Source organism: Poecilia formosa, unplaced genomic scaffold (assembly GCF_000485575.1).
Source record: "Poecilia formosa unplaced genomic scaffold, Poecilia_formosa-5.1.2 Scaffold59, whole genome shotgun sequence".
Lineage (NCBI taxonomy): Eukaryota > Metazoa > Chordata > Actinopteri > Cyprinodontiformes > Poeciliidae > Poecilia > Poecilia formosa.
This window is the reverse complement of record NW_006799998.1, coordinates 1498359-1509510: the sequence shown is the minus strand read 5'-3', so window position 1 is coordinate 1509510 and position 11152 is coordinate 1498359. Positions and strand designations below refer to the sequence as shown.

Genomic DNA, 11152 nt, shown 5'->3' with positions numbered 1-11152 from the left:
GGTTTTCAATACCAAGTTTACTCTTTGACAATTGTGTTACTGCAGAGTAATACAGGTTGCATTACTCTGTAACTTTGAAACCTGGAGAAAAAAGGTAAAATAAGTGATACAGAGCTTTGAAAAAGTTTAGGCCTTTTGGTCACACATAAATGTTTCAGATCATCGGACCAATCCTCAAATTAGAAAAAAAGTAATCAAACGCAAAATATAGTTTTCCAAAGTTAATATCACTTAATGAGTAAAAGCTATCCAAACCAATGAGGCCCGTTGTGAAGACATAATTGCTCTCTTGCTAAGTCAGAAATTATTTGTGATTAACGACATTTTTTTTTTTTTTAGGATCTAAGCTGGAAAGGGTTGCAAAAGCCTTTTAAAGCCTTTGTGACTCCAGTAAACCCCAGAGAGAGACATGATCAACAAATGGAGAGACTGGCTTCCCAGAAGTATTACCCAGGACGCATTTACCCATCAGTCAGAGCTGATGATTCAACATTAAGAAACATGCTGGACAAAAATAGCATCCAATATGAAACCATGGATGAAAAAGCAAGAAAACCAGCAAGTCTGTCTCATAATTACAAAATAAATAAATAAATCTATGTGGTCGCAACGATTTTTGTAATATTTTGGGGACAAGCAGGACAAAAGTGAATTTTTTTGGAAGGTGCGGACCACATTACACCTGGCATAAAACTAACAGCATTTCACAAAAAGAACATCATCAAACATGATGGTGATGATCTTGGCTGCTTTGCTGGTTGTCTGGCCATGAACTTCAGACTTTCAGCTCAAGCGCTGCTGGAACAATGATCTAAAGCAAACTAGAATGTCTGCTTAACAATGGCTCAATTTCTTTTGTTTTTTCTTTTGCTGGAAGTGGTTTAGTCCATGTCCGGACTTAAATCTGATTGAGATGTTGTGACGTGATCTTGAAAGCTTCCTGGTTGAAATCCCTTTCAACGTGGAGGCAGCGGATTGGGCTAAAATTCCTCCACAGTGATGTGAAAGACTAATCGCCAAGTTTTCTTCTTTTTTTTTTTTTTTTCCCCCCTAGTTGGATTAGACAGATTTTCCCCTTCAATAATTGAACTATTATTTCAAAACTGCATTTTGTACTACCTCAAGTTAGCTTTGAGTGATATAAAAGTTGCTTGATGATCTTAAACATTTTTTTTTTGACAAAAAAGCAAGAAAAAATTTGTTTTCCACAGCATGGGATACAAAAGTAAAATAATGAGTGGACAAATCTCCACAAAAGGTCACATGCAGAGGGTGACCTTGATTTAAAGACAGTTATTGCTTAGACTGTGGGTCTGATTGTACTCACTTTACCCAAGAAAGCAGTTCATTTTTAGGAAAATTGTGATTCAGCAAAAAAACTCAAACACTGAGCTGAGTTGATCTTTTGTTTTTTCGTTTTTTCAGGACTTTCTATTTTAAAACAAAGGTCAAAGTTCACCGTTCAAGTAAACATACGATGACAAAGTCACAGTAAAGGTGAAGCTTCCTGTACATGAAAACTAATGCATTGCACACTTATTTATAAAAGCAGAAAACGATGACATCATATGGTGAATAACAACTGTTCTCTAATGAAGCACTTGAACATGTAAAACATGATGAGCGTGAAGGCAGACGCGTAAACAAGAACAGAGAAGCTCGGGTGAATGCTGGTGTTGCTTTGTCATTCAGGCAGGGATGACGAATGCAACAAGTTGAAACAATTCGCCACAGTAGAAGAACATCCAGTGTTTACATCAACAACAGGAAGAGATTATATCATAGATAAGCAGACACAGATTGTTTACCTTTAGCTTAACCAAAGCAAGAAGTTATACTGCTCATGAACACGGTCAAATATACTCTAATACAGGCTTTATGGCTTCAGAATAAAGGATTTTTGCACCAAACATTACTCTGTAAAATATCTGAGAATGTTTGCCTAAAATATGCATTTGGTATGAAACAGAAAAGTATGAAAATAGTGCTCCTTTCTTTTTTGTTTAAAACAAAAGTCTTTGGAAGCATTGAACTGAATCATGAACATTTCATTTTATAAATGGAATCTAAACATACAAGTTCTAGTTCCCTCCCATATAGCAACATAACCACATTCATAGATCATCTACTTTTAATTCAAGCAGCTGAACATACTGAAAAGCATATGCAATATATTCCATGTATAGATGTGCAATATGTCTTGCAAGACTGCTAAACATGAACAACAACCAAAAAAACTCAGCAGGAAGGTTCAACGATGAATAAACAGATTTTGAGAAGCTGTAAAGTTCAGGAGCTTGTTACATTTAAAAACAGCAATAAATTCAGTTCTGCCTGAAAAGCCCCCTCAGGAACAAGAGCAAAGCATGTTAATTTGTTTTAAACCATACAGGGTTTGTTGCCGTTGTTTCCGTATATTTTCAGATAATTGTCACTCTCCCATTTCTATGGTAATTACCTAAATTAGTTAAGTCTGCACAGGAATAATTTCATAACAAAATATATCAAGATCATAGTACAGCATCACTGCAAATTTGCCTAGTGCAGCACTGTACAAAGTTCCCACCAATTTATAGTGCTATAATATCCACAGAAAGCTGGAGTAAAGCTGAGGAGCACATTAGTTATACAAACAAGAGTCTTCAGATTTTCTCTTAGCAAATTGAGGGTTTTTGGATTACAAACCAGGAAAGACTCAATTATCACCTCAAAAAATAAACAAACTGATTTACGAAGCCTGTGTGATGTGAATTTTGCTATCCTCTAGCGTCTGCTAAAACTCTCAGCAGACATTCATGTGTGGGTCAGATTAAGAGGCAGACTTCCACCTTGGTTGTATTTGTGTCAAAAGAACAAAGAATGGCTGCTTCAACTGACTGGGTTTACAACTTTGTGTTCTGCAGCCATAGCTTTGTATTCTCCCTCCCCCACAATGATTACAATCTGAAACAAAACTTTGAGAAAAAAAAAAATCCCTACCAGCTATTAAATGAATTAATCTGACACTATCCATTTTTGTGAAGGAACATTGTAAACATGCAGGGCAGAACGATGCCATTTTCCTCTTTTACATTTAAAGTCTGTTGATGATCCACATTTCTAGGGGCTTGTGGTTGTTTTTATGCAAGCATCAGAGCGTAAATGATGTAGGACACGAAAACAAACTATATTACTCTGGCATTTCTTCACAGATGACTGATAGCAGAAATCTGTGACTCAAAATCATTGTTAAAGTCAAACTACTCAGCACCCTTCATCCGCAGAACTCAATGACAAACGTTCAGGGTGACATCAAATGTACTATTTCAACCAGAAAAAAAGAGCAAACAGAGATAAACTATGGTCCTACTCAACTATCACAGGATATCTTTCTCCAGTTTAAATGCAAACTTTGGTCAATAACGTAAAGTTCTTCTCCTATGTTGGGTGAAATTCTTGTGGAACCCCCCCCACCCCCCCAAATCTTTCTTATACCAGTTGATGTCTCATGAAGTAGGAAAAAATATATATTTTAAAATTACTTTTAAATGAATTTAGTCTTAGCTTTAGTGCCATATTACATATCCTTCATAAACTATAAAAAAAACATGAAGGTGAAAACATTGTGAGGCTACGACAATTAAGATTTTTATATTTTTGTCAAGTAAAAATGTATACATTTTTATTAATAATTTGTATTTCTTTCCATCTTTATACTACTAATAATTTATACTACTTTATACTACTAATATAGCATAAACCAGCAAATAAGTTTTATAATTAGCACAAGGACTATAAAAACAAAATGAATTCAGTTGTTTGATATTTAGGTTTTGCAAGTTTACAGAGCACATTTATGTGCTCCAACAAACGGATGTTATATAAAAATGTAAGTTGGAAAACCTTATTAAATATTGTAAAATGATGTGGAAATGTGACATTTCTGTTTCTGTAAACAACGATGATGTTGATAGTTACGTGAACATGATTTGAGTTTTATCAAACAGGATTAGCTGATAAGTTAGTAGATAGACTGTGCAAAAAGTTCAGGTGAATTTATTTTATCGTTCACTGTTTTCTATAATGCCCAAGTTTGATTTTTAACTTCACCTTTAGCAATATTTTTGCATGAATAGAGAAGCTAAACCACTTTTAAAGGGTATAGAAAGATGATGTTATCATTAATCACTGTATTTTAAACATCTATCCTGCATAGACTTACATTTTTTCCAATGACATGCAGACAATCAGTGATTCAGAAGGTTGTAAAACATGAATAGATGGCTGTACAAACTGAAAAAAAAGAAAGAAAAAAAAACATTCGAAATATGTGATATTAGAAAATGGTTGCTACTGGGCACTTGGCTATTAAAGTATGAGGGGAAAAATTGCTTTAACAACTTTTAACCAGATCTGAAAAGGGTTCTTATAACTGAGGTAAATATTTGTAAATAAAAGTTATTTTAAGTACGATGTACCATGTTAGCTCAGAATGGTACCAAAATCTTCTCCAACTTTCAGATGAACTCAGTTCCTAAGGATCAAAACTCACCAACCTCCTGCGATACAGAGGGTTCCATATAATTAACGCCGCAGTCGTAGGAAAAAGGCTGCAGTCTTTACAGATGTAACGTTCTTTAACTCAGTGTCCTGCAGAGTAAACACATCCAGCTTCAAATCGGCACATTGTAATATGATTTCAAACAGCTAATGGTAAAACTAAAATAAAAAAAGATATGTCATTTTAAATAAGGCAAAGAAAACAATATTCTAGTGAAAGAAGGCCAAACGTCTCAAACAGCTACATCTATGTGTTTGAATCCAGCAGACAGATTGATGGTGAAAAGTAAAATCTGAAGTGCAGAGCTTGACAGGGAAAGTGAAAAATTGACATTTATTTTTACTGATTATGTTCAGGGCAAGAGGCCCTGAATGTCTCACTGAACTTAACATTAATGACATAAGATAAAAATAACATTGTCTGACACTAAAACAGTCCAAAGCTTTGGTAATGCATAGTTCTTTCCTGAACGTCTCAGATCGTCAGTCATGAAATCCGTCTTTTCCCAGATTTTAGTTGCAGCAGCAAATTTCAACTGCTGTCAACAAAATAAAGAGCAATGACAATAATAAGCTAATGGCTCTTTTTCCCTCTCAGGCTTGTTCTCTTGCTATTTATTACTAGTTCTTACAGCATTTGCAGTTTTGTTTGTTGTTGTTATTTTGAGAAAATTCCAGCCAGAGCAGCAGCTCTTCTCTAAGAGATCTGCATCTTAAGTTGGTACGGGCTCATCGTCATCGTAATCCTCATCGTCATCCACATCGGGCCCCGGGTCGCTCAGGCACCTTAACAGCTTCTGCTGATCTCTGCCGTCATCTTTCCCACTTGTTTTGTAAGCTCTGCTTGAACTTGAAGGAAGGCTCATCGTCAGGCCTTGGTCCTGTACGACCTCATCCAACAGCCTGACGGAGTCTGGAGACTGTGGAGACGCCAGATCAATCTTGATGGTGGGCACGTTTTCTGCACCTGGCTTTACGTAAGCCTGTGAATCTGCAGGCAAAACAATAACATTACTAGGCTATCAACAATATTAGGGTTTTGAAACCGATTACGTACAGTTTTATTATTCAGTCGGCATGCATGAGCTTAGACAGTTGAGACCAGATGTTTACATACAGTGTATAAAAAGGGCAGTCACGTTTTTCTCACTCCGACGTTAAATTAGACTAAACTTTTCCGACATTAGAGCTTTTATAATTACCAAGTTATTTCAATTTGATAAATGCCAGATAATTTTTACACCTTTGAATGCACTGTAAGGCAACGCTGTGTGACCTCAGAAATATATCAAAAAGAAAAATCAGTCGGTTCACAAGAGGATTTTGCCTAACGACCACAGCTGCATATGGCGGATAAATTATCAGACTTCCAAATGTAAGAACAGGAGGCAGAAAGCTGTGGGAGGAACTAGTGCACTTCACAAGAAAGACATCATCACAAGGAAAGAGCGTTATGTGGAAATATTGAAGCAACTGAAGCAATGTTCTGTAGTGACCCACAAAAAAAGCCCTGATCTCAGCTACAAATACAAATTGTGGGAGCTGTAAAGGTCTGCAAGTTGGGCAGTCTACATCACTTCTGACATGAAAAATGGGCTAAAATTCTGATTCAAGTAATAGTTACAATTTCAAAGGCAATTCTACCAAATGCCTAGGAAAGGCATGTCAACTTTATCTTTCAATTTAAAGAATGCTATTAAAATAATAATAATAAAAAAAAAACAACACAAAAATCTCTCTCACTATTAAGGTATTTATCAAATAAAAATATTGTTGGCAACCTTTGCTCAACTAAAACAGGTTATGTGAAGTTAGACCAGAAAAGCCTGGGTGTCTTTTCATACAGTGTTACGTTAACATCTGGTTTTAGTGGTAATATGCAAAGGGAGAAAAATATGAACTACATGTAGAGGTCATAATGTCACTCGTCTAATTAGACACTTTTGCAGTTCAGCAAATGCTGAGCACAGCAGCTATCAATGCAAAATAAACACATGCTGGTACTATTCTACTGTGTTTAAGCTTATAGAGACGCTGCTGAAGCTCCTCATACACAACATGCTGCTAATTAGAGCCTACCTACATATCTTAATTAATAATGAAGAAATAAAAGCATGCAGATTAGAGTTGCTGTTGGCACATCTGTCCTTCAGAGGACTACGCTTTACTCTACATACCTGATGACTGTTTGTTTCCTTTTTTCTGCTGAGCAGGTATGAAATCAGTATTTCTGCCTAAAATGAAACCAAACTCTGGTTTAAATGCCGGCTCGCAAATGCAAACATGTTTCCATCAGAGGAGTCGGGGGAGGGGAGGGACATTAGCACAGTTTGTAGCACATACAGCGGTGTGAGAAAGTATTTGGCCCCTTCCTGGTGTTCCATTTTTAAGTTTGTCACACTTCTGTGTTTGAGAGCATCAAACACATTTAAATATTAGCCAGACACAAGTAAACATAAAATACAGTTTTCAGGGTTTCTGCAGGTTTTACCAACTCAATTAAGACCTCTTAAGATGAATTTTTGTACAGAATGAACACATCATTACATGGATTGGCACTGAGGTTCTTTGAATGTTGGTGTGGGGTATTTTGTGAACTCTTTCCTAGTTTATTTCATGTATTTCTTTCATGATGTCAAGGTTTTGAGGATCTATTGGCGTACTTCACTTTGTCAGAAAGGTCCTATTTAAGTGATGTTTTGATTGAGAACAGGTGTGGTAGTTATCAGGCCTGGATGTGGCTAGAGAGAGGGAAATCAGGTGTGATAATCTATAGCCAAGTTATATTTTAACAAGGGACTGGACAGAAGGCAATCACTTTTTCACATAGGGCCAGGTAGGTTTGGATTTTTCCTTCCTTAATAATAAACACCTTCATTAAAAAAAAACAGCATTTTATGTTTAGCTGTGTTGTCTTTGACTAGTATTCTAATTAGTTTGATGTTCGGAAACACTAAAGCATGAAAAGCATGCAAAACCCAGAAAAGGCAAATCAGGAAGGAAGGGAAACAACTCCACACCACTGTATTCATATGCATCTCAATGAATTAGAATATCATCTAAATGTATTTCTGTGGTACTTCAGTTCAACAAGTAAAAATGACTATATTGCAAGAGTCTCCCAACCAGTCATTCAGAGCTACTGTCCAGCAACTTTTAGACACATTCCTGTTTCTACAAACCCAAATCACATAATTAGCTCATTACCAGTCCTCTTCAGAAAATGATGTGGCACTGAAGAGTCAAGTCAGCAGGCATGAGTTGGAGCAGGGATGCATCTAAAAGTTGGAGTACCCTGTCTCAAGGGGAGTGGGGTTAGACATCCCTGTTTTGTAGAGTGTATTTTATATGCAGAGTGTAATATTTTTAGTGTTATTTTTGGTTAATTTTGATGATTTTGGTTTGCAGAAAATTAAAAGTTAAACTACAACATTACATAAAAATCAATACAATAGTTTGTAGACTCAACATTTGGTTGAGGACTTATTTTGCATGACTTATTGTATTAATACAATGTGGCATAGAGGTGGTCCTGCTAAGGTGCTAATGTAGCCTTTGTTGCATTAATAGTGTCCTTCTGGTCATCTGCATTGTTGGTTCTGCCATCTCTTACCTTCCTCTTGTAAACACTCCATAGATTCTCTACGAGGTTTAGGACAGGTCATTTTGCTGGCCATTCATGCATGATGGCTTGCCAGTAAATTCTGCATTAGTGAATCTGTCCTTATTGTACAAACTCTTATTCACATTTCTTTGTGACAATCTGTTTCCATTCTTCTACTCTACCAGTGTGGGAAGGTGCCATGTCCTACTGGGACATGGGATCAGGTTCTTCATCAAGCCTGTCAGCCTAGGGGGAAGCATAAAATGCTAACAAGTTTTCAGGTAGATGGAGTCATTGACTGTAGACTTTAGAAAATACAGTGGAAGGCTGTCTTATTATCCATGCTCATGAAGAATTTGTACTGCACCTTTTTCCTCCACTATGTCCATTCTATTAATGTTTGGATACAGCATTCTGATTAGCAAGCTCCTTTGACAGTGACCTTAAACTTTATTTTATTTTCACTTACTGAAATAATTTAATCTTCTGATATTTCCATTTATTGAGATGCACTTGTATTGATTTTCAATTACTGAAAAATACACACATAAAATCTATCTGATCCGTCCGGGTTCTATTACAGGGGAAAAGTTTGTCTTGGGTTTTAAGTGAGATCAGACACTAAGAGGTTAAATCCATTACGCTTCTGTGTTTAGTTGATGCATCTATTTACCTGAAGCCATCCTGGCTCTGCTCATAGTTGGGGAGCCCTGGGGACGAGGGACGGTCAGGTAGTTGGTCATTTGTTTTAACTGGAAAGACAGAAAATAACTCAATTTTACAAGAATATTTAAGACATAAACAGCTGTGTCAGTATTGCACAAAGCTTACATAGAACAGCAATGAGAAAATAACATTCTGGCTCACTCAGTTTCCAGGGAACTTAATCCCAACTCACAGTGTTCAGTGCCTCACCATTGACTCAATCAGTATCTTTATTAAACAGAATTGAATTTGATGTTTTGCTTTATGGGAGCCTGCAGAAATCCTCCACAGTCCTCAGTGACTTCTAGCACTTTTAATTTATCCTAAAAAGGAGTCAATTTCCTTTTGCAATTACAAGCTGACGAAACGGAAGAAAATGTATGACTGCTCATCTGAGAGAATAAATTAGCACCTCTTTGAGTCAGAAAAAAAATCAATTTGGTAAATTCAGAATTGACTCTAATTAAATCATAAATCATGCTTTTTTTTGGCTGCATCAGTTTAACTCCTCATAGCTGCTCTCACACAGAGTCTGTATATTTTCAGTAATTTTCTTTAAGCTCATTGACAGATAGCATTAGATGATTTATGAGATGAAGTTTTACATACCTTCCAGTCCAGCTCCATCATCCTCCTCTTTTTTAAGATTAAGTCATCAAATCCCTCCTCATCAGGATCAACCACCAGAGTATGCCTGTTGTAGGACTGCAACTGAGAAACAAAAAGCATAAAAAGTTCATATGCAGTGACTGGTACGTTTGAAACTAGTTATATAGTCGCATTTTTGCGTAAACGAGTAATCATGACAGCTACCCTCTGTCGGGTCTTCTGAAGGTTGGTCCTGAGGATTTGTCTGATCTCTTCCTCTCGACCTTTGGTCAGCTGTGGAAGAGCTCTTTCTGAAGGTCGAGCAGAAGGAGGAGAGTGGATCTTGGGCTGAATGTTCCTAACGGCAAAGAACAATCAGAGATGTTGTTTTCTTGTCTGGTGCAAAAATAGCTGGTCATCATGTTTGCGTTTGTTCGTCACGTTTGTAACTAACTGAACAGAGATGATCAGTGCAGAACAAGAAGAAATCTGCCAAATGTTCACTCATATTAAGGATGCAAAAAATTTATGTTAAGTCAATGGATCTAAAACGAATAGGCTGAGTGTTTCACATTATTTAAGGTATTTGTTTTTACAAATAAAATGTTTGTTTTCTTATTTCTAATATAAAAAGGCTTAGGAAGTAAAATGAAAAATTAGCAGAATGTGGCAATTTCTTTATCTGATCAATCCATTCCTAATTAGAATAATCGATAGAATAACTGATTTCCAAAATAATTGTGAGTTGCAGCCCTAAACCTTAGCTGAAGAATTGATCAAACATTTCAGAGCTAATTTAAGTAACTACAGTCTGCAGTACTCACTGCATGGAAACAGTGGAAGGGAAGGTAGAGTTGAGCTTAGATCCCCCTCCGCTCTCCACCATCTGAATAGCATTCTTCATCTCCAGTTTGTGGTAGAAGGCAATGAGCTGTGGTTCTTTGGAACGATCACCTGCGATCAGTATCTTCTTCACATATTTCTTGTTAAAGCGGTTCAGCCTGAGAGGAGAATTGCAGTGACGAATAAACAACAACACGGAAAAAACATTGAGGTCATTCTTGTCAAAGAGTTATCTTTCTTTAGGATGAAAATACTAAAATGCAACCAAAATTATAGATTCATAGTTTTTATGTTACCTCACGTTCACTTTTAGTGAAGTACCTGTACAAACTTTTCCAAAATGTACATTTCCACATTCCGTATCACTTTTTGGGTCATTTCTAAAATCCAGTGGAAATGGTTTACTTTAAATGTCAAGCAAAATTGTACCAAGATCATGTTTTTCCAGTCGTGATCCGTATCTCATGACAGCGGAGGGTTGGAATGTAAACAGACCAGCAAATAGAGAGATTTTTTTTGTCACAGCTCTTTCTTCATCGCAACAAACCAAAGCAGCGCCCATCTTGTTGGCCCTAATAACTCATCTATGCAATTCCTGACAATAGGAGCAGTCAGTGGAAAGCAACAAAACTTTCAGGCTTTTCCTTTTGAAAATAATTTGGAGGGAAATGTATAAACAAAAAGGGTCACATCACTCTCAGGTTTTTTAAACTACATAGTAACTATAATAGCAATATATATTCCAGGTACAGTCTTTGCTCCAGTTAAAGTACATACTTGTTTTTCCAGTGGTGATGTCCATAGTGTCCACAGATATCCTCAATCCCAGTCAGCAGGTGGTCAAGGAACTGAAAACAGATGTGAACAAAGAAA

General features: G+C 36.5%; 1 protein-coding gene across 3 annotated transcripts in view; it reads right to left on the bottom strand.

Moving 5' to 3' along the window:
• Positions 1 to 323: 323 nt before the first annotated feature.
• Positions 324 to 11152, bottom strand: part of slc9a1a (solute carrier family 9 member A1a) — a 32094-nt gene continuing 21265 nt past the window's right edge. For 2 of the 3 annotated variants that reach the window (XM_016672366.1, XM_016672365.1), the window contains 7 exons: positions 11057 to 11127; positions 10261 to 10437; positions 9662 to 9794; positions 9458 to 9559; positions 8817 to 8895; positions 6717 to 6773; positions 324 to 5530 (listed from right to left, as the gene is read on the bottom strand). In XM_016672366.1, the coding sequence (XP_016527852.1) occupies positions 5253 to 5530; positions 6717 to 6773; positions 8817 to 8895; positions 9458 to 9559; positions 9662 to 9794; positions 10261 to 10437; positions 11057 to 11127 (897 nt within the window). In that variant the 3' untranslated portion in view covers positions 324 to 5252. The remainder of the gene's footprint in view (positions 5531 to 6716; positions 6774 to 8816; positions 8896 to 9457; positions 9560 to 9661; positions 9795 to 10260; positions 10438 to 11056; positions 11128 to 11152) is intronic. The other variant, XM_007553834.2, reaches the window with a different exon arrangement.